General features: G+C 39.8%; 1 protein-coding gene and 2 long non-coding RNA genes across 6 annotated transcripts; 1 reads left to right on the top strand and 2 right to left on the bottom strand.

The window, feature by feature from the left end:
• Positions 1 to 405: 405 nt before the first annotated feature.
• On the top strand, positions 406 to 18,931 carry LOC122995973 (proto-oncogene DBL). 2 transcript variants are annotated; one of them, XM_044371450.1, is made up of 27 exons: positions 406 to 1,366; positions 3,298 to 3,432; positions 3,733 to 3,849; positions 4,573 to 4,722; positions 4,898 to 5,022; positions 5,219 to 5,333; positions 5,435 to 5,554; positions 5,637 to 5,828; positions 5,996 to 6,031; positions 6,681 to 6,872; positions 6,950 to 7,130; positions 7,489 to 7,577; positions 7,919 to 8,019; positions 8,525 to 8,591; positions 8,858 to 8,973; positions 9,125 to 9,194; positions 9,312 to 9,404; positions 9,595 to 9,687; positions 10,781 to 10,906; positions 14,132 to 14,347; positions 14,622 to 14,714; positions 14,836 to 14,914; positions 15,243 to 15,288; positions 16,807 to 16,979; positions 18,324 to 18,436; positions 18,594 to 18,706; positions 18,820 to 18,931. In XM_044371450.1, the coding sequence occupies exons 1-27, from the start codon at positions 1,316 to 1,318 to the stop codon at positions 18,899 to 18,901; spliced, it is 3,084 nt and encodes a 1,027-aa protein (XP_044227385.1). In that variant the 5' UTR covers positions 406 to 1,315; the 3' UTR covers positions 18,902 to 18,931. The 2 variants fall into 2 exon arrangements, with proteins under 2 accessions (XP_044227385.1, XP_044227386.1); XM_044371451.1 differs by lacking the exon at positions 5,996 to 6,031.
• LOC122995975 lies at positions 3,887 to 13,204 on the bottom strand. The gene is made up of 3 exons (XR_006406903.1): positions 13,055 to 13,204; positions 11,975 to 11,978; positions 3,887 to 3,898 (listed from the first exon to the last, which is right to left on the bottom strand). It is a non-coding gene; the product is annotated as an uncharacterized LOC122995975 (long non-coding RNA).
• On the bottom strand, positions 17,021 to 21,080 carry LOC122995974. Of its 3 annotated transcripts, XR_006406901.1 has the most exons (5): positions 20,994 to 21,080; positions 18,864 to 19,059; positions 18,565 to 18,714; positions 18,318 to 18,465; positions 17,021 to 17,196 (listed from the first exon to the last, which is right to left on the bottom strand). It is a non-coding gene; the product is annotated as an uncharacterized LOC122995974 (long non-coding RNA). The 3 variants fall into 3 exon arrangements; XR_006406900.1 differs by lacking the exon at positions 18,565 to 18,714 and having other exon boundaries at positions 17,032 to 17,196; XR_006406902.1 differs by lacking the exons at positions 17,021 to 17,196; positions 18,565 to 18,714 and having other exon boundaries at positions 18,415 to 18,503.
• Positions 21,081 to 21,970: the final 890 nt, after the last annotated feature.

Genomic DNA, 21,970 nt, shown 5'->3' with positions numbered 1-21,970 from the left:
AAGCTAGGTGAGAATAACTTTATATGAACAAGACAGAGCACTAGATGAGCTGAGATGAGACAATATAAAATAACATCCAGATTAAATACATTCACACTTCATAGAGAAATAACAAATTTATTTTCTATTTTTCCATTGTGTACTTATTTTTGCAGTAATTACAATTGCAGCAAAGTAATCTGATGTAAACACTATCATGGCTGGATTACCAAAGTGTAAAAATGACCCTGGGTCCCCAGATGATTCATTAATTGCAAATTTGTTACAAATGTTACAAATATACTCCACTAAAGTACAATATCAACTAAAGTGCATACAGCATTAACTGGTGTTGTGGCCAAAATCTAGTTTTAAAATAAGACTTTATTGATCCCTGAGGGGAAATTCACAAGAAAAAAAAAAGTTAAATCAAATTACCAAACCACACATAAAACCTGATTCCAATACATTTTAATCCAGCATCAAGGTCTCTAAGCAATAATAAAGCTGTTTTAATAGTGTTGTCTGTTTGTTGACGTTAACTTGGAGGCACATGCATAGAGGGTGGGAGGTGGGTGTTGGTTTGTCAATAATAATAACTTAATTACTTTATATGTTAGCACCTTTCATGCAAAGATGCAGCCCAAAGTGCTTTACAAAAAAAAAATAAAGAAAATGAAAAATGAAAATAACCAACAAGTAAGAAAGCTATTTGAGGGCCCAACAATTTTCACCCAAAGGCCCAAGTCAGGTTAATATGCTGTTCATATCAAAAGATGATCCAGGGGTGGATCACAGTCTCCTGAGTTTCAAGCGCCATCTAGTGGATACAGTAGAAATGATTTAACTCCCTTTCTTTCTTCCATCTCCCCTTTTTATTGCCCATTTATCTCACAATAAATGCTTCTTTGTCTGTTCATTAAACAAAAACAGGGAAGGCATAAGTCATATTCAAGTTCAGAAACGTGGAGACAACTTATTTTTCCATATTTTACAGCGGGATGCGCCATTATATTCTCCAAAATTCTTGCTTGTAAACAATAATTAAATCATCTTTTAAACAGGTAATTTAATTTATGATAATATGCACATTTTGTGCTGCGCAGCTGTGTAGCGGCCAACTTATTTTGGCTTTGACGTCAGGTAAGTGAAACACACCCCATCCTGGTACAGAGCAGAAGTGCGTCTGGTGCGCACTCAGCGAGCTGCTCGGCCCTCCCGGACACTGCAGTGCCGGTTACCGTGCCATCGCTGCGGCTGCTCGCTCCCGACACCACGTCCCGCTGCAGAGTTCCCGGGTTCGGGGAGAACAGGGGACAAGGAAGCGCTGAAAGCCATGGCCGAGTCCAACCCGCTGCGGGGGTTCCCCCGTCTGCGCCGGGCCGCGGTAAGCTCCGCCGAGAGGTGGGAGGTGGGAGGCTTGAAACGGGGCGGCGAGGATACTGCAGCAGAGAGAGGAGCAGAGAGATGAGGAGAGATGCACGAGCTGGTCTTAAGACAGTTAAGCTCTGCGACAGAGGTTGGGATGTGTCCTCAGTGCAAACAGGATTAGATATATAAATTCTCTCTCGCTTTAGAGACTGCTCACATCAGATAGCAGGTCATTGTTAGGAGTGTAGTGTGTAGTGGACCAGGACAGGCCAATGACAAACGTGTTTGTGCATGTGTGCGTGTGCGTGTGTCTTTCTGTTTGGACTGCAACTGCAGAGCAGCAAAGAGGCTGTATCAGCTTTGGCACTGCAGCCTGTAACTGTGTGGAGTGTGTTATGTGTGTTATTAAGTTATGCAGCTTTATGTATTAGATTTGGGAATATGCTTCAGACACTTGATGCCCACATATCTAAATGCAGTTAGTGAATGCAGAGGAGCTGACAGGTCTGCAAGCATCCAATAACATCCATCATGGCTGCTGTATGAAAAAATGTCAAGGTTAATTTTTGGGGATTTGGATGAATATTTACCTTATATATTTTCTTGTATAAAATGCTTTTGTAGAGATGTAGGTGAACTGGACAGAAAACTGTATGTGTATTTGGTCTCAGGTCAGCATTATCTCGTTTAAAGGTCTAAATACCTAAATACCTGTTTCTGAGAGCAGACAACAAACTTACCATCTTACACTGAGTTGAAAAACTTAAGCCTTGTGTTTGCTTTATCAGATGACGCTGAACATGTTTTAATGGGGGATGATGTGAAATCAGTGTACCAGAATCCACACAGTTCACTTTCCCTGCCAGGTATACTGGTTCCCTCACTCACCACAAGTGGGAAAAGTATGAGAGTCTTCCTCAATAATTCCTCTTGTCATATGATCTATTAGTAATGACAAAATGTGGGGTGGACATTTGGTATTTTGGAGGCAGGGAGAGGAGATAAGAGAAAAAAAGGAAAATATTTCACCAGGGAAGGAAAGAGCTACCATAATAAGTAGTCCACTTGATTGGTGATCTGCTCTGTAGTCATCTGTCTTATGGTAGTCACTTGTTCAAGCTGGAAGCAATAAAACATTACCCAGAGCACCAAAAATAGACCAGTGTATTTCAAGGGTTATCTGCTGCATCTCTAGTTGTAGAGTATGATGAGATGTATGCGAGTCAGAGAAATTATCTGCTGCAGGAATTAACAGCAACACAGAAAAATTAGCAGAAAACAAAAAAAATATGAAGAAGGTGGAGACAAACTAAGAGAGAAGGTGTAGAAGACACATAATCAGCATTAAAGGTGGATTAACTGACCCTGTAAAGCCTTGAAAAAGTTATAGTAGCTTTGCGTAAAGTGGTAAAGAAAGTGAAGACGTGAGGTGGTTGATAATGAAGAAGAGAAGAGCGATGAGAGAGCAGAGTCAGTCAGAGGAGCTGACTATAAGACCTTCTGAAGCGCTGTAGAGAGTTAAAGACTCCCCAGATTGACACTGAAAGATGCTGATGCTGTGTTGAGCTTTGCTAGGCTGCACGACTAACAACACACAGCTGCCATCAATTCTGACTGCCTCCTGTCATCCCCCCATCCTGCCCTACTCTAGGGATGTGGAGATGGTCCTGTCAATCCACAAAATACACATTTTTAGGGTGATTTCCCCGAGATGAATTCAGGGGATCAGAGCTGTGTTGTTGTTTTGTGACTGCATCAGTTAACTATCAGTCACTATCAGTATGAGTTTACTTGTAAATTAAGAGTATAATTTAAAGCTTTACAGAAGCTGATATTGTTTGATGTTTTTGGCCATTTTTAAATAATATTATCTCTTCTACTATGAGTATCTAATGCTATTACAAAGTTTAATGAACAAATAAAATAATATACTTCTTTCTCTTTCAGACCTCGTTTCCGGGCAACCTGCATCTGGTCTTGGTGCTCCGCCCCACCGGCTTGCTAAGCTCCACCCCCAGTCCGTCCTCAAGCACTGACCTGGGCTTTCGCTTCAGTCAGGATGACTTCCTGTTAAAGATGCCAGTGAGAAGACTTGTTATGAGTTTATCTTAAATTTACAGAAGAAAACATGTATTTTACCAATCTGATCCAGTTGTCTCTGCTCCAAACTACACACATGCTTCCTCCTCTCCTCTCCTCTCCTCTCCTCTTCTCTCCTCTTCTCTCCTCTCCTCTCCTCTCCTCTCCTCTCCTCTCCTCTCCTCTCCTCTCCTCTCCTCTGCTACCCTCTCCTGTCCTGTCTGTCTGACACACAACTGTACCTGTCCAGGTGGCTGTTGCACATCAGTGTTCTTTAGATGCCTTGTGCTTCTGTGTTTTTAGGTGGTGATGCTGCGTTCAGTGGGTGACCTGCTGCGCTACATCGATGAAAACCACCTGGCGTCAGAGTTCACTGGAAAAGTGCAATACTGCCAGAGTGACTGGATCGTCCTCCGCACGGTATAGCCTACACACTGAGGCTTGTCATTCCACCACAACATGCAGGTTGCTGTTGAATTAGAAGTTAAAAACATGCTCGCAATGAAAATAAAACAATAAAAGAGTATTCACAGTCTATTATTCATACAGCTTAACAACTAACAATACTGCTTGACTTCGCGCAGCCATTTTCATATCCAAAACCTAAATCAGATGCTCAGAAATTAAACTACTAATTCAGGAACTATGGAACTTTCAGTAAATATCAAACAACTGGTGAAATGCTTCCAATAGCAGTTCGGGAAATCAACATGGCAATGCAAAAGACACACAATGTGTTGTAGAATAATATTCGGCCATATGTGGACACCCTTTGGTTTATTCCTGTTAATGTGACCCCAAAAGAAAATGTGAAGGGAATCGCGATTTAATAAAGAAAAGTCTTTCTAAGTTAACTGCAGTTGTACTTTGTTATGTTGAGATTTACAGCTGTAATTTCTAAATGAATAATAAGTTATATCAAGTTAAGTAATTGTTTTTCTAATTCTACAGAAAGTGTCACCCAAATCTCCCTAAAACTATTTTTTAAATTACGCAGAACAGAAGATAAAAGACAATACTGAATTATTGCCCAGTCCTACGTAGAAGCATCATTTCTTTCCCCTAAACAAAAAACGAAAGTACAAAACTATTGAACAAGCTTTCATGAGGTTTGTGTGTATGTGTGTGTGTGTGTGTCTGCAGTCCATTGAGACCTTTGCAGTGACAGTGAAGGAGATTGCGCAGCTGCTGCAGGGCTTCGGATCAGAGCTGTCTGAGACTGAACTTCCGGATGAGCCCAATGCTATCGAGTTCCTGCTGCACTCACACACACACCGATACCGACAGATGAAGGTTGTCGCTCTCTCTCTATTTTTCTTGCTGTTCTTCCTCTGTCTTTGCCTCTGTGAAGACTCCCTCTGTGGCAATTTTTGTATTTGATTTCTCTCTCTGTGTTTTGCATTCATGCGCTGGTGTTGTATGGTTTTATGATTTCATTGTCCTTCTGTTGCTGTTTTTCTTGTTTCAGGACGATATCCGGAGTGTGCTAAAAGAAGGGCGTCTGCTGCTGTCCAACCTAGAGACTGTCAAGGCCTCTAAGAGAGACACAGAGGAGGAGAGAGACATACAAGCAGACATGGACACTGTTCAGAGGTACGTGTTCAGACATTTTTTAATCTTCTGTAGACAAATCACTCAGTCAATAGTTGTTTTTAAACATATATAGTATTGAAACGAGTATTAATAAGACATATCAGTCTTATTAATGCTAAACACAAATTTATTCATCTTACTAAACCTTACCACGCAGCTTGTGTGTAAGTGTTTTATGTGTGTATGTGTGTTCTAGGCTCCTGGCTCAGCTCCGAGACATGGAGGAGGCGTTTGATGGCTTCTTTGAGAAACACCACCTGAAGCTGCAGCAATACCTCCAGCTGCTGCACTATGAAATGAGTTTCCAGCAGGTGTGATGAGTGGTATCTGTTGGAGTCTCTCGTTAAATCATATTCTCCTGACTCTATGTTACAGTCCTGTGATGATTAACTTTGTGTATGTGTGTGTGTAGATGGAGGAGAAGCTGGAGAGGCTCACAGCTCAGGAAAAGGAGATTGCCTCTGTGGGAACAACAGTGGTTCAAACTGAACAATTACTGAAAGACCTGGAGATGCTGGACAAACATGCTCAGGTCAAATACAAACACACACTTATAGTTTGTATTTTGAAGCAAGTGACCAAGCTGAACAAAATGCATTTATATTATGTTGCAGGAGGAGATGGCTCGTGCCCAGGTGGTGATTCTGCATGGTCATCAGTTGGCTGCCAACCACCACTACGCCCTGGCACTCATCGTGCAACGCTGCAACGAGCTGCGACATCTCTGTGATGTCATCACTACTGCCATACGCACCAAGCGGGCCTCGCTCATTCGAGCGCGAGACCTGCTGCTCCGCCTTGAAGAGGTAGAAATGCTGACATGATACACGCTCAAACAAAATTATAATATTTGCAGACTTGCACGTGAAAACTCAGAATTACTGCAGTGAAACATTAAAAAAATCATGAATTGTTGTGTATTTTTGTTTCACTGCCCTGTTTTGTCTCCATCTTGCTTTACTTTGTCCTCCAGTCTTCCATGCAAGTTTCAACACAAACCACAATTACTGTAAGCTGTGTGTTTGTTTCCATGTTTGTTTTGATGTCAAAGGGTTAAAAGAAAAATTCATTCTCACAAGTGCACGTGTACAGTATATCTGTCTGTTGTTCCCCATCTTAGATTTGTGCTCCTCAAAGACAGCTACTAATTAGAGCTGCAATGATTAATCCATTCATTGATTTGTCAATCAATAGAAAACATTTGCTCATTTAAGCTTCTCCAATGCAAATATTTGCTGCTTTTCTGTTTAATATAATTGTACACTGAATATATTTGGGTTTTGGACTGTTGTTTGGACAAAACAAGACATTTCAAGGCATCACCTTGGGCTGTGGGAGATTATAACATTTAGTGACATTTATCACTATTATCTGACATTTAATAGACAAAAAATGGATTAATTGAGAAAGTAATCTGTAGTTTAATCGAGAATGAAAATAATCCTTAGTTGCAGCCCTGCTATTGATGTTTTTGTGCCATATATAACAGCAAAGGGACAATTGTTAAATGTCATCAAGTGAATATCTTCTTTGTTCTTTGTTTTCAATAAATTAAAAAAAACTGTATATGTATTAAAACATAAAATGTATCAGTGAGATCAGCCGTGTGCATGTGTGTCTTCTTGTGTTGTCTCCTGTGTTTATCTGTGTGTATGTAGGCCCTGCGGTGGTGTGACGAAGGCGCCTATCTGCTGGCAAGTCAGATGGTGGACAAGTTCCAAACCAGAGAGGGAGCTCAGGACGCATTGCAGTACCTCAGCAGTCACCAGGAGAGGGCGCCATCTGCTCTGAAAAGCCACCAGGACATTCTGAGCCTGGAGTTTGAAGCCATACTCACCCCACAGCTGCAGGTGGCCCGTCTCCACTGACACAAACACACTCAGACGACTCACGTCTCATCTCAACTCACACTTTCTTTCTTCCCTAGTCACAAATTGGCATGGTAACGGAGAAGCTCCACTCGGTGCAGTCCATGATGAGAAACAGAGAGCAGTGTCTGAGGAAGCTGGCGGATTTGCAGGTCAGACCCATCCAGCTGGTGGCCCCCCGACCCGAACCCGACCAGACCTTGCAGCGATGCAAGTCACCCCTGTTCTCCCCCAAACACGGTACGACCCTCTCCAGTGGTTTACACTTGTATTAAAGGATTTTCTAGACAATTCTAACACTAGAAGCAGAATGAAATCACTTGTTTCATGGGACTTTTACACTTATTTCTGGAGTGTACATTTTATTTCATTGTTTCAGTTTCTGTCCAATGTCTGTTTTTGACTAGATTGTTATTATTATACAGTTATCAGTTAAGTGCCACGCTCAATTCTCCTCTCTCCGATATTCCCTTCCTGGCATTTGACATGCTTGTTCCCTCTTTTATCTCATGTACAGTGTTTTGCCTGCATTTCCTCTCAGCTCTGTCATCACCAGTCGTATTTGTATGCATGTGTGTTTGTGTGATTATTTTCACAGGTGTAGACTTTAATGTACTAAACTCCAAGTTCTCCTTCGACCTGCTTCCTGGCAAAAGAGCCTCGAGGAGGAACAACAGCCAACGCAAGGTGTGTGGGTGTGTTTGTGTGTGTTGTGTTTAAAGTGCTATATACAGTAATAAATTAGAGTTGAGTGTGAGTGTGTGTCTTGTATTGTCCACTCCCTTGACATATTCTTGGGCAAATTAAGAGATGAATAGAGGTGTAAATTCAATACATTCATTTGATTAATTCTGCTGTCACGGCTAATACGTTGCTTTGGCTTACATTCTTACTTATTTTTTTAATGGGAATATTGACAAAATTTTAACTAATCATCAGCTAACCTTTAACACTACACTGGCAGCATGGTTGTAAATGTAATGTGATTAAATGCCAGAACTTGCTGAGAGACTTCTTTCATGTGTCAGATCGAGGTGATGCACGATTACCAAGGCAACCGCAGCTGTCTGTACGGTCCCGCCCCCGAAACTGATTCTGAGGCAGAAGACAATCCAGAGCAGGTCACACGGTATGCAATCTTTCATCTGTCACACATGTTCCCTGACCTGGCCTTGACCTAAACCTTGACCTGTGACTCTGATCTTGCACCGTTTGTCTCTAACTAATAAACTATTAGTTATCGATCTATATACAAAAGGGGCCTGAAATTCCCAGAATTAAAAAAAAACTGACATCTTTCAGTAATACCCTTCTTATCACCTTCAAAGTTCTCTCCTTGAGATGCAGCACTTCTCCCATTGCTGGAAACATTTTCTGTTGTCATCTTTTGTCACCGTATCCAGAACCTCCTGCGTTTCTTCCTTGGTGGCGAATCTTCTCCCTTTCAGTCCCAATTTTAGTTTCACCAAGCTTTAGGCATAGACTACCTAGCGGCACCTACTCCTGTGCTATTGATGGTTTCCTGGAATTTTTGGGTCTTCCCTTGTATGTAAGGCTATCCAACATATGTGTCAGATGTTTTTTAGTTTTAGCATTCGGTTGTACTCGCTGTTTCCTTCTGTTTATCTTTCCAGCCATATTATGAAGGAACTGATAGCTACAGAGAGGATCTATGTGGACGAGCTGCTCTCTGTCCTTCTGGTGAGTTTAGTTTAGGTTATTTTTTACGACATTTTGCTTTTGTCAGCTTGCAGTGCAGAACAACAGCATGGGTAAGATGATGAAATATGACAAAGGTACCGGGCTGACTTTAAACACGGTTTTTATGTCCTGTTTTCTCCTGTCATGTTTTTCTCCTCTCCTTTTCTTCTCCTCTCCTCTCCTCTCCATTCCTCTCTTCTCATCTCCTCTCCTCTCCTTTGCTCTTCACTCCCTTCTTTTCTTCTCCTCTCCTCTCCTCTGATCAGGGCTATAGGGCAGAAATGGAGGACCCATCCATGTCTAATCTCCTTCCCCCAGCTCTACGCAGCCAGAAGGACATTCTGTTCGGCAACATGCCCGAGATTTACCAGTTCCACAGCAGGCAAGCCACACACACACACACACACATATATGCACACGCACACACACACACACACACTGAGCTCACCAGCTGTCGCAGAGTTGTCCTTGTCTCCCCCTCTTTTTACGCCAATCCCATTTCCTTTCATTTTCCTCGTGGATCCTCCATTCAGGATCTTCCTCCAAGATCTGCAGAGTTGCCTGGAGACACCAGAGAGGGTGGGGGCATGCTTCCTGCAACGGGTGAGTAAAGATGAGGAGAATGAGACAGGGATGGGAGGGAGCTGTGGTAGGGGGATTTCAGAGGTAATGACAGATACAAGTTTAACTTTTAATATCTGCGCGTTTGTGTGTGAGCAGAAGGGGAAGTTCAAGGTGTACGAGCGTTACTGCCAAAACAAGCCTCGCTCTGAGTTGCTATGGAGACAGTGCTCTGATTCACCCTTCTTTCAGGTATTTGAACATATTTAATATACGATCCATTCACTGTCTCATATTAATGTTAGCAAAGTCATTTGGTTTTGTGCTGATAATAGGCATAATCTTTGTCGTTTTTCTTATTTTCACAACAGAATCACTTGTGATTTTCCAATGCCTCATGCATCTAAAGCAGCAAAATGGATCTCTTTCTCTCTCTCTTCAGGAGTGCCAGAGGAAGCTGGACCACAAGCTGGGTCTGGACTCTTACCTCCTGAAACCAGTCCAACGCCTCACTAAGTACCAGCTGCTGCTCAAGGTTCTGTACATCTGAGCTCACACACTCAAAGCTACAGCTGCACTCATTAAAAAAATCTGACATGAATGTTCAAAAGAAGTTTTTAATCACTGTCATGAAGGCCATTTGTTGTGAGATTACATGTTCCTGACATCTTTTCTTGCATAATGATAGTATAACATGGAAAAGAAAAGAGACAATAGACAATAATTTTACAAAGATTTTGTTGTCGAAAAGCAGTTTTCATCATGATGAGACAAAGTGTTGCAGAGAAATGTTTCACCAACTTTTTCTGCATCTTTGATACAAACTACATGTCGAGGCCAAACCATTTGTAGTATCAAATCTCAAATGAATAACTTTAAGTAACTAGAGATTTATTTATACAGCACAATAAAAGCTTTAAGAAAGGCATTAGAAACATGTTTCATTTTGCATATTTTGCATATGGTGCAAATCTTATCAGCTTTGTAGCAGATTTTAAAAAAAAGACAAAACACCAAATGGCTGTTATATTACAGTAATTGTCTAGACCATATTCTTTCAGCACTTCTTGACCCGGGAACTCAGGGAATAAAGAAGTTTGAAATAAGAAAATGTTCAGGAGTGTAGATCAAAAAGGTCATTGAACTGATGATGCTACTAAAGGGAATATTAATGTATTCATGTAGTACTGAGCACCTGTGCCTGTAATATTCTTGGTCTGATCTCTGTCAGTGTTTCTGTTTTTGTATTGGCTGGGATTATTGATTCATAAAAATAATAAAAAAAAAATTTGGTCTGTCCAGTCTGCACAGTAATGGGTTTTGTTTAGAAAAAAAACACATTACGTTCAGATTGATAAATGGACAGAGAGCCTAACAATGAAGACAGTTTTATTAACAGCATGGCAGACGTACTGCGATACAGACAAATAAAAAAACAGACAGACGTCTGAAACTCCCACACAGACAAATTGACAACAGGAAGACGCCATTTATCCAGACTAAATTTAATAATTTGTAGACTTGCAGACAGGCAGTCATTGAACTCACACCCAGACATTTGTACTGGCAGATAGACAGACTAGGTTAAATAAACTGACCTGGCAACCTGTGTCTCTGTCCTTGTTCAGGAGCTGCTGAAGCACTGTACGGAAGAGCGATACCGCTGTGAACTGCAGGAGGCTCTGGACTCCATGCTGGAGCTGCTGAAGTCTGTCAATGACTCCATGCATCAGATAGCCATCACTGGATATCAGGTACCGGCCTGTCAAATCAATAAGTAAGGTAGAGTGGACAATCACAACAACTGGATGCCAGATTTATGTCACGTCTGTGTGCTTTAGTATAAAATGGTCCAATCAAAACTTTCAACAAGAATCACTGGTTGCTGTGACGAAATTACAACCAGCAACATAATACTGTTTCTGTATCAGGGGAGGAGGCAGACAATAAGTTGTAAAAACATTGTTTTTTCCTCACTCTCATTTAATCTGCATTATTACATTTTCCATTTACTTCCATTTTCTTCTGATTGTGTGCAAACCAACTACCTCAGACATGAACTGACAACTTTTAAATCAAATTAGATTAAAATAGTGCAGTGCCCGTTCGAAACATGCCTGTTCGGATTGCTTGGCCTCCGGCTGCTGCTTCAATGCATAGAAAAATTATCACAGTTGATGTGAGGTGGGAATGAGTGCATACACCAACATCATGAAAGAAACTAACATTCTATTATATACAGATGTTATAAATAATAAGTACTCTAATAGTAAATAAATGTTCTTTTCTCATTTCAAGTAGCTTAAAATAAGGGCTGCATTTAAAAATAAAATAATGTGCATCCTACTATAAAGTGGATTGATCATATTGGGCTCTTAGATCATTTATTTACTGTGCCCTCAGTTCGGATTTGAGTGGATGTATTTGCTCAAAGGATTTGTGCTTTGTCTGTAGTGGCACTTCACAATCGCCATGGTCTCAGAGCATATGAGACAAACTGGTTTTGAACTGCCAGTGGGAAGTATTTCCTTCATTTTACACATGTAACTATAATCACTGTGTATTGAGCTGTTAGTGCTTCCAAAATGCGGGTGACGTACACTCAACAATGTACCTGAAAGCCTCCTGTGTATACACAATGGTTCACTCGCTGCTGCTGCTGCTGCTGCTGCTGCTGCTGATCTGCTAAATGTGCTGCTCATGCTATGTTTGCTCAAAAGATTTGTGCTTTGTCTTTAGTGGCGCTTCACAATTGCCATGGTCTCGGAGCATATGAGACAAACTGGTTTTGAACTTGGAAGTATTTGCTCCGTTTTACGCACGTAACTACAGTCCTTGTGTACTGGGCTCTGAGCGCCTCCAAAACGCGTGTTACCTGCGCTCAACAATGTACCTGAACGCCTCTTGTGTATTCACTCGCTGCTGATCTGCTAAACGTGCTGCTAACGCTACGCTGTCCATTCCAGTGTCCATTCTTGATTAAAAGGTCTGTTTTCGCTGTCTACTTTTCTCTTTTTAGAGCACTTTTCTCTGACTCGTGTCCCGCCTCATCTCTGGTCTCTCCCTGACATGCCAGAGTTAATCGTCAGAGCCCTGAAGCTCCGCCCTGCCTCTGCACAGAGCGGAGCGGCTCACTGATCACTGATTTATTCAAAGTTTATTGATATTAAACGTATTGCGTGTCCAAATTGCACCAAATTTGATACTGCACTCCCTTTGGTCCCCAGCCATACACCCGCCAAGTGTGGAGTTGATCGGATGAACGGTTCAAGAGATGCGCGAAGGACATACAGACATACATACATACAGAGATTCCTTCCTTTAGCAAATTAAATAAAATAAGTTTTTCCTTATTTGAATCAAGGGTCTAAGGATAGAGGATATTGTATTGCTGTACAGATTGTAAAGTCTCCTGAGGAAAATTTGTGATTTGTGATATTGGGCTATACAAAATAAAACTTGACTTGACAAAATAAACTTTAAAGTTTTATGCACTTAAAATAATTTCAATGAAATGGCTGTTTGGTTGTTACGATTCTGGCACTGAACTGTGTTTTTTTGCATTGTAACTTGCATATTCCTTATATAGATATATGTTATAATTTTCTTTTTTTAAAATTTCTTCTTTTTACTACCAATTTTATTGTTTTATTCTATTCTAATTACAAATATTTTAATATTTGTAAATACATTTCCTGTGTGTGTAGTGTGGAGGAGGCTACAACTGCATTTCATTATGCAATCCTGTATGTATAATGACAATAAAACTGAACCTTGAACCTTGAGTCTCAAAGGAACATTAGACATCTTTTGGTTTTGTCTGTTCAGAAAATTGAAAATAATCATGATTATAATATTTCCAATATTTGCCACAATCAGTAAAAATATTACTATATTACTACAGTGGAAACCACTTATAGTGATCATAGTTTCAGTGATCAACTGTTTATATAGATCAAAAAGCTCGGGACAGAATCATTTCTATACAAATGCTGTTTAAATAATTTGCTTATAGTAATCAAGTAGTCCGCTTACAGTGTTCATTTTGGGTCTTTTCAACATATGGAAAAACATTTTTAAAACTATGGTAATTTTTTTTTTTATCCTACTCCCCTGATATGCATATGATATGTATATATATATATATATATATATATATATATATATATATATATGAAACAATCAGAAAATAACGTTTTATTCCTCTCATTCACCGGCTTTCTCACTACCACTGCTCACTCTCCTCATGCACTCTCTAGCTTCCTTTACCACTGCTTCTCTCTCTCTCTCTCTCTTTCTCTCATCTTTTAAAAAATGAGTCGGGAAGCCGACAGCAAAGCCTGACTTTACTTTTAATGTTATCAAAGAGAAGTGTCCTCCCCTCTTTCTAGTAATGTTTTTGTCGTTCCTCAGTGCAGGGTTGTACATCTCTAATCAGTCTGATCTCCGGCTGTAATGTACAAATTTCAATTAGATAGTAATCTGCATTAGAAATAAAGAAAAAGAAAAAAAATGGGTTATAAAAATCATCCGCTCATAGTTATCAATTTGACCTGGAAAGACGTGATCACTATAAGTGGTTTCCACTGTATTTCCAATCTGAGGTAGATACAGAATTCCTCTTCTATATCTTTATGAGCTCTCTAGCACTGTTCTTGTTTGATTTGATTTTTACCTGTTTCTATAACTACTCTGTAGAAACACCTTAAAATCCACAAACTGCACCATGAAATTTTAAAAAAGCTTATTTGGTTGCAAATAGCTACAACTCTGTGTAATTCCTCACAGACTTTGGTATAGCCTTGAATCACATTGCTAAATGTCAATGTAAATCAATGCTGTTGGGTGAAGCATAGCGAAAGTTTCCTATTCACATTGATAACTAAAGTGTGTGCACTTTGAACATCAGCTTCACAGTTTATGTGTGTTTAACTAATGTTTGTTACTTTCTTGTCTGTCCACCTGTACGTCGGACTCAGGGTGATCTCGGCCAGCTGGGCCGTGTGGTGATGCAGGGCAACTTCAGTGTGTGGATCAGCCATAAGAGTGCAGCGGTGCGAATGAAGGAGCTGGCCAGGTTCAAACCCATGCAGAGACATCTCTTCCTCTATGAGCGTGCCCTGCTCTTCTGCAAGCGCAGAGATGAGGACAATCACGACAGGACGCCCTTCTACAGCTTCAAATCCTGCCTCAGAGTAACAATACATAATACACTCGCTTCAATGCAATCCAGTTCAACAGCCCTCCAATACATCCACCCTTTATGAAGCTGATCAGATTATGTTTTGACACTATTGATTCAACTCTGACTTAACTGAGCATTTTGAAGGCTGCAGTTTGGGGCACTGGTGAATTGTTTTATTGGTGGACATAATCCACGGTTGCATTTTATCTTAAGAATAAGAGTGTAGAATCAGAAGTGATGACAGCGAAATAGTCAAATGCAATGACTTTTCTCTCTTTCTGTAGATGAGCGCAGTGGGAATCACAGAAAATGTAAAAGGAGATGTGAAGAAATTTGAAATCTGGTACAGTGGCAGGGAAGTGGTGTACATAGTTCAGGTATTTGCTTTTCTGCTTTCTATTTTTTTATATTTTATTGCAGTCAGTTTCAGTGTCTGGATCCTCTCTCACACTCTTCTCGTGTCGTGTTCTGTGCTGTGCTCTGTGTGTGTCTGTCTAGGCTCCCACAGTAGAGGTGAAAGTTACATGGCTGACGGAGATTCGTAAAATTCTCACCAACCAGCAGAAACTGCGTCAAGGTTTTTATTACTGTTATTATGAATCATTTTCTGCCTCAGTGTTTGGTGTTTCTATGAAATGCCTAATTGATCTCCAGCTCTATTTTATTTAATCTAAGAGATAAAACCTATATTTTAATCTACTATAACATCTGTAGCTAACAAACTTCACTGTTAATGCATTCTAGGAAAGTAGCTTTTTCTTTTTATTTGTTTGTAAAGAGAATTTTCCAAAGAAGTTATGACGACTAAATTAGATGTTTGGTCTTGGGGTGGACTCCAGTCTGTTGTTTTTATGAGTCAGTCTCCCTAAATCTAAGCCACACGCCTGTGTTTTCTGTTTTCTCAGATGAGGCTCCTTCTCTTCAACTTTCAGACAACCCCCTCTCTGAAAGGTGATTCTCTCCGCATGACCTCCCTATGATCTTGTGTCAGTTTGTGACCTCCTGATGTGTGTTAGTGGGAATGGGTGAACTCACTTTTCATTCCTGTCTCAGTTCGGAAATTGATTTGAAAACTTAATACAGTAAAGGAAATATTTCTCTCCCCTATGATGATGATGAAAAATCAATTTCTGAAATGATTTTGTGATCAAATAATCCCTCAATTTCATCCACATGCCAGTCCATCTTATCTTTTGTAACAAAGCATCATGATTATCAGTACACAGGGATGTTGAAGTTACTGAATGAGTTTGTATGTGTGCAGTTTGTGCATATTTGTATACTGTATATTAACGTTGTTGCCATTACCCTTGAGAACTGGCATTCATGACAACATTGCCAAGTCCTGCAGATGGCTGTAACACTCTCCGTGGTGCTGAAATTGAAACTGAATTTCAGCACCATGGAGAGCACTTCACACTCAATCTACTGCAAAGACCTAACTTTGCAGCTTTTGCTAGTGCTTGTTTCTAATTTTACTGGCTAGTTATCGACACTCACCTGGCCCTGAGTAGATAAGTAGGTATTCATAAAATCCAACAGTGCTCTCGACCATGATTGAGAACGACTTCATTAACATCCTGCTAAGCTGCTTAAACAGTTCTCAAGTATGTCTGGCAGTCATGTTATTGATAAGCAAGCGTAAGTAAGTTGAGCGTGCATGTTAGATCTTTTTCTAAGGAGACATCGTAAGTCAGTGAAATTGTTGGCACATTATTGGTTTGTTCGTTTTAGTTTTAAACTTTACATTTGTGACCCACTTTTAAAGATTTATGTCTTCAGTAGGAACCAATGGGCTCGAGTGCCACAGACAGGATACAAAAATCAGTTTTGTATTGAGACAGACTAATGCAGTGCTGGTTTTGGTCTTTTCATTGGGGTTTTTTGAAAATATAATTTAATGCCAGTCTTATCCTTTAAGTAGTTTCACTACTAGTAATCATGATCAGTTTTGTCTTGTGGGACTTTTTGATTTTTTTCTAACAGATGGAGGATGAGATTGTGCATGTTTTGACTTTATGTAGCAGATGGGTCAGATTTAACATTCAGGCAAAGTGACTTTCAAATATTTTGTGAGCGCTTTAATTTTCTTCCTATATGTGATACTCTGTATATGGAACAAACTCCACCCATCTACTACTTAAAGCAGGTTAAACAACTCTGTGGATTATTTGCAAATGCAGTCTAATCAAGGCCTGATATGTATGTGGAATACTGTGTTAACAAAATATTTTTTCCATATATTACAGCGATCTCTGATACACTTTGATATTTGTGCTGTAACCTCAAAGATCCTGTGGAATGAGACGCTGAAATATATGTGATTGTGAACTGAATGCTGTTGAAATGTAAAGAATGTGGATGAGGTATGAGCTCGTTTTGTGACACCGTGGATGTTGTTGTTGCTGTTGTTTGTTTGTTTTTTCGTTTGTTGTGGTCGTGTCTTGTTCCCTTGGTGATGCGGTTTAGTGCATCAGAGGTGTGTGTGTCGTGGGGCGGAGCATCGGTGGGAGGCTGCTCAGCGTGTCTCCCTGTTCCTCACAGCTCCTCGACGACAAGCCACTCCCACAGGTTCCGGGGGGAGGAGTCAATACACACTAGTCCCGCCCACTCAGATCCCGTGGTTCACTCACCTCGACGCAGTGAGTGGCTCACACACAAATGCACACATCAATTACAGTCACTTTGTGGCATTATTTTCTTTACAGTAATTATTTGCCACATTTTTGTTTGATTCACCGTTTAATTCATGAAAAGCTTCTACATTTTCTCTCCTGAACTCTTCTGGTCTCTGGCAGGTCTTTCTGTGGCCAAAACTTCAGTGATGTCTTTAAACTTTGACCTTGAGGATGAATGTGTCTTGCAGCCAGAGGAAACAAAGAAAACACAGAGTTAAACATAAGTTACATATGTTGCATAAATGAATGGCTTTATTTAATGAATCATTTACTAATGCTTTAAAGATCATTTATAAGAATGACTTTTGGGTTGCCAGGTTATGTAAAATCCTCACCCTGGACTAAAATACATTTATGAACAAGTTATTAACAATTACAACTGATAACTATATTACTATAAGACCATTTATTAATAATTTATTAACATGTATAATTGCAGGTGACAGGTTTAATGAATTACTTACTCTGTTATTTAATCCTTATAAACCCTAAAGTGTTGCTTACCAGAAAGTGGTACCATAAAAATATGTAAAACAAATACTCAAACATACAATACAGATTAATGCACATTTAACCTTTTGACGGCATTTAAGGAAAAGATAACGACTAACTCACTTAACTACCATGGAGTTTTACACACACCCCAAACCAGCTTCAGAGGGAAGTGCAATCATTGCGGAGCTTTTTTACAGATTGCTGATTGGCATCAATTGTCAGCTGATTATCAATTTAAGTGCCCAGATATTTGTAGCATTTAACCTGTTCAATGATTTAACCCTTAAAGGGGACCTAACATGCAAGTATGTCATATATTATATACTGTTTGTGGGTTTGATGGGGAAGCAGAGGTTACTTTGCAAACAGAGCATTCAGAGCAGACTGAAGAGCTTTTGTCTTGAAGGCAACATTTTTAAATATGTTCTCCTCAAGATTTGGAACTTTGACTATGTTTAGTGTAGACATCCGACATTATAACAGTATATAAATGACAAAATCAAAAAAAATCATGAAAAGTCCCCTTTAATGATGTGTTAATGTGAGTTTAGGGTCTCCCTCTATACACTCATATCTTTATGTTTTCTGAAGCAGAAACTGGTTTGTTTGGAATAAACAGAAAAGAATTTTACTATCACATTGTGAGTAGCTGAAAAAGAAATGCTACTGTATGTTTTCTTGACTTTGTTCTTTGCATGACTCCATTTGTCAGGAGCAACCCAGGATGAAATGAAAATCATCTCAGTTATGTGTCATTTTTAAAAAGTGTGGTGCTACACCGTTCAGTTGTCTCAGCAGTCTTGTCACCTGTAGGTTGGCCTGTCCCTGCCCACTCAGTGGCGATCTGTGAGGGCCTGGAGGACTGGGGCGCGACAGACCTGTCCAACTTATCAGACTCAGACGAGGAGGATCAGCCTTCCCCCCTGGTGAGACTTTAGTGGTCGACGATACTTGCCTGTGTGCAAAGCCAAGTTCTATGTATTTTAGATCTGTCTGTAAATGAATGTAGACATACATAGAGGTAGATATGGGCTCACAGCTGAAGCAACATAACTGCACTTTTCTCTCTTTCTTCTGCTTCAGGTGGCGGGTAGGTACAGGGTCATGGTTGAGAGCAGCATGGCCAGCACTGATGACATCATTTTTAACTGCGGCGATGTCATTCAGCTGCTGCATGAGGATTCGTCAGGAATGTGGTAACAGGCTACGTGTTTCAGAAATGTTGATTGACAAAAGCATGAAAATATTGACTGAAGATGAAATGAAGAAAAAAATCTTTGTGTGTCTGTGTTGCGTTTTACGTGTGCAGGATGGTGAGGAATATAAGTCGTGGTGAAGAAGGGCGTGTTCTACCTGAGGACCTGCACAGGATTCTGGGAGAGATCTGCTGAGAGCCAATCAGAACAGAGGATAGATGATGCAGTGTTCGTGATGTGTGTCCATTCTCTTCCTGTTTTCATTGCTTATTTGGCTCATCCTCCTCTCTTGCTGAACACTCCTCCACACTGACATTAACCACAACTTGCTGACCAACAGGGGGCATCTGACTCTGCCGAGACATTCATCAATCAGAGTAAAGCACAACATCAACAGCATACCTTACTCTTCAAACTAATGAGTGACTAGACGCCTGTAAACGACAGAATGGACCTCAGAAGACTATAACAATGCAAAGCACATACGTGGGACCTCACAGTACTGGAGCCATTCCTTCATCTATCTTTTCCGGCAGTAAAACAGTAAACTGGAGGGTTATAACTGAAGACATTGATCGGAGGCTTTTATTCATACATACAGAATGGACTTTTGTTTAAGACTTCAGGTTTTATCATTTCTATTTTCTTATGAAATATCACAGAAATCATCCATATGCCTTCAAACATATCTTGACTGTCCATGTGCCAAACAGCTCAGCTAATCATTGTGGCTTCTTTTTATATAAAACTCTCCCTTGTGGAAAATAGCATTTCCTACAACAGCCAGCTACAAAGCTAGAATCATGAGAATGGGATGTTAGCGAATGTTGAAATCGCAGTATTTACTTCATCCCTTTAGTGGCAAAAGAAAACATTCAGCATCTGCTCAAAAAAAGGCAAAGAGGAGACAAACTTGGAAATAGTGTGTCAAGATATTACAGGTCTCGCAGGGCTCCACATTCATAGCAGCTATTGTTGGTTTGTTTTGACACTCAGTGGCTACGATGGGGGTTGTAGCTCATATGGATTAGTATAGATCTTTTTTCATGGCAGGCATTTTGACATGTGAAAGCAGGGAAAGCACGATCATTAATAACATTAATTTGTTTTGATTACTACATTCCCAAGCCCTGGTATTATGCATGATGGTTCACTGGAACTGAGCCATTGTTAATGTTATTAGTCCCACCTGTGCTTCTCCTGCTATGACAAGTAAAAATGTTTCTTGTATCCGCTGCAGCACTGTCAGTCCTCAAGATGAACTATGCGGGCTGTCATTGTAGCTAGTTGTTGTATTTCATTGGTTATTGGCCTTATTTGCATATAATTATTTACTGTCACTGCTGTTGTTGGTGGTAATGTATTCTTTTTGTTAACATTTATATTTTAGGATTTGTTGGTGACATTCTGCAACTCACATATCAAACAAATATCATCTTTGTCTACTGCAGCTGTAGTTACCACTGTGATGACACAAGCTTTATGTTTCTGTTTGTGTACTGCTCTGCATGGACAAATCACTGCACATAGCGACTGCTTTTTTTCTGCCTGCACCGCTATTGTACACCAGCGGGGAGAATTATGTTCAGTGTTGGGTAGTAACTGTAAATAGAGTAGCGTAGAGTTATAATTGCCAACTGAACATTTACAGTTACATCCTGGATTACTTCATGACTTGTTGATATGAAATTTGGGGGGCTGAATTTAGGAGAAAATAATATCACAGCAGATAAAACTGCCTGTTTTTTTAACTGCCCAGTCTGATTTTGCATACATTGTAAAAAAGAAGCCTGTTAAGCATCAGTTTATATATTTCATGTCCACACAGGTGTTTCCACTTATTCTGGCTGACTAGACCAGCACTCAGCTTGAATTTGGGCAGAATTAAGATGCAGTGACATTACACTTCTGTCCAATGAAATTCCCCTGCACTATAGGTCTGGTTCAAAGGATATAATGTAACATCTCTGCTGTGGGTAAGAAATAAATATTGATCAGAGCTATAAAAATTGTATGAGATCGTTGACCCGTTTGTGAAACACACTAGAATGATAGCTTCTCTATTTCCAGACACAGTGCAGCAGTGCCTCTATTGACCAACTGAACACATCCGCCTGGTCAAAGTTGAACAAAGGTGAACTTTGACCTGCGAATCTGACAGAGCACACTGCACTGAAAAGAAACACATGCTTTGTTTCTCTGTCGTACTGACTTCAATAATGAATAGTTCACAGTGAATGAAACTGAGCAAATATTAGTTGAATGAAATAATGTAATGTGACCTTACCGTTATGCTGTAACTATGTGAGGTCATCAAACTTCATGAACCAATAAGAATGATAAAACTGTCACCCTCCCATCCTAACAGGTGCAACAAAACTAAAAGAAGGGCCAGAGAGATGCCAATTAGGCACAGAAGCAGTCTAATCAGGCAAGATAAGTGAAAACACCTGTGTGAGTGAACTGTGGGTCTGCGGGGGCCTTTAAGAGGCTTTCCAACACTGTGTGAAAAGTGGTTATGGAAACACTGCCACTTCACTGTGCTGAGGATTTATCTCTGAAGGGCAGATGGATATAATTACTTTATTACAGTCAGCTGTGACAACGTAAATTGTAAAAATTTGAGTTGTCAATACAACTTAGTTTGGTCAGTAGTAATCTAGATGGTAACACTTGTTTATGTGGTCCAATATTGACACTCAGCTATCAAGTAACAAAAGGCACAATAGATACCTGTGCTGCATCTCTGGATAGTATAAATCTAATCCCACTGGAAACACTAACTCTAAGATTAACATCAAATAAAGATTCATTTTCCCACAGTGGGAATATAACATATATATATATATATATATATATATATATATATATATATATGTGTGTGTGTGTGTGTGTGTGTGTGTGTGTGTGTGTGTGTATATATATATATATATATATATAATATTATAGTCACTTGATAGTGGAGTACAATGATTGGACTGTCTAAATAAAGTGTGTCCAATAGCTTAATACTCCATAATGAGGAACATTTGTTTATCATGTTAGTTTGATTTGAAATCCACCCGACACTGGCTATACTGTAACATCAGAATGTGTTTTACTTTGTTCATGTTCAGTCAGGCTACAGCTTCTTTTCCACAGTACCTAAAATTAGTGTTTGCTGCTTTTGCTCATTTTGCACTTTTTGATATTTTGAATCATTGTGAAAGCTTGTATTATAATGCATAATGTATATGATTATTTTCTCAAATATAAGCACAGGAT

This window comes from Thunnus albacares, chromosome 13 (assembly GCF_914725855.1).
Source record: "Thunnus albacares chromosome 13, fThuAlb1.1, whole genome shotgun sequence".
In the NCBI taxonomy this organism is placed as follows: Eukaryota; Metazoa; Chordata; class Actinopteri; order Scombriformes; family Scombridae; genus Thunnus; species Thunnus albacares.
This window is presented reverse-complemented; position numbering and strand designations above follow the sequence as displayed.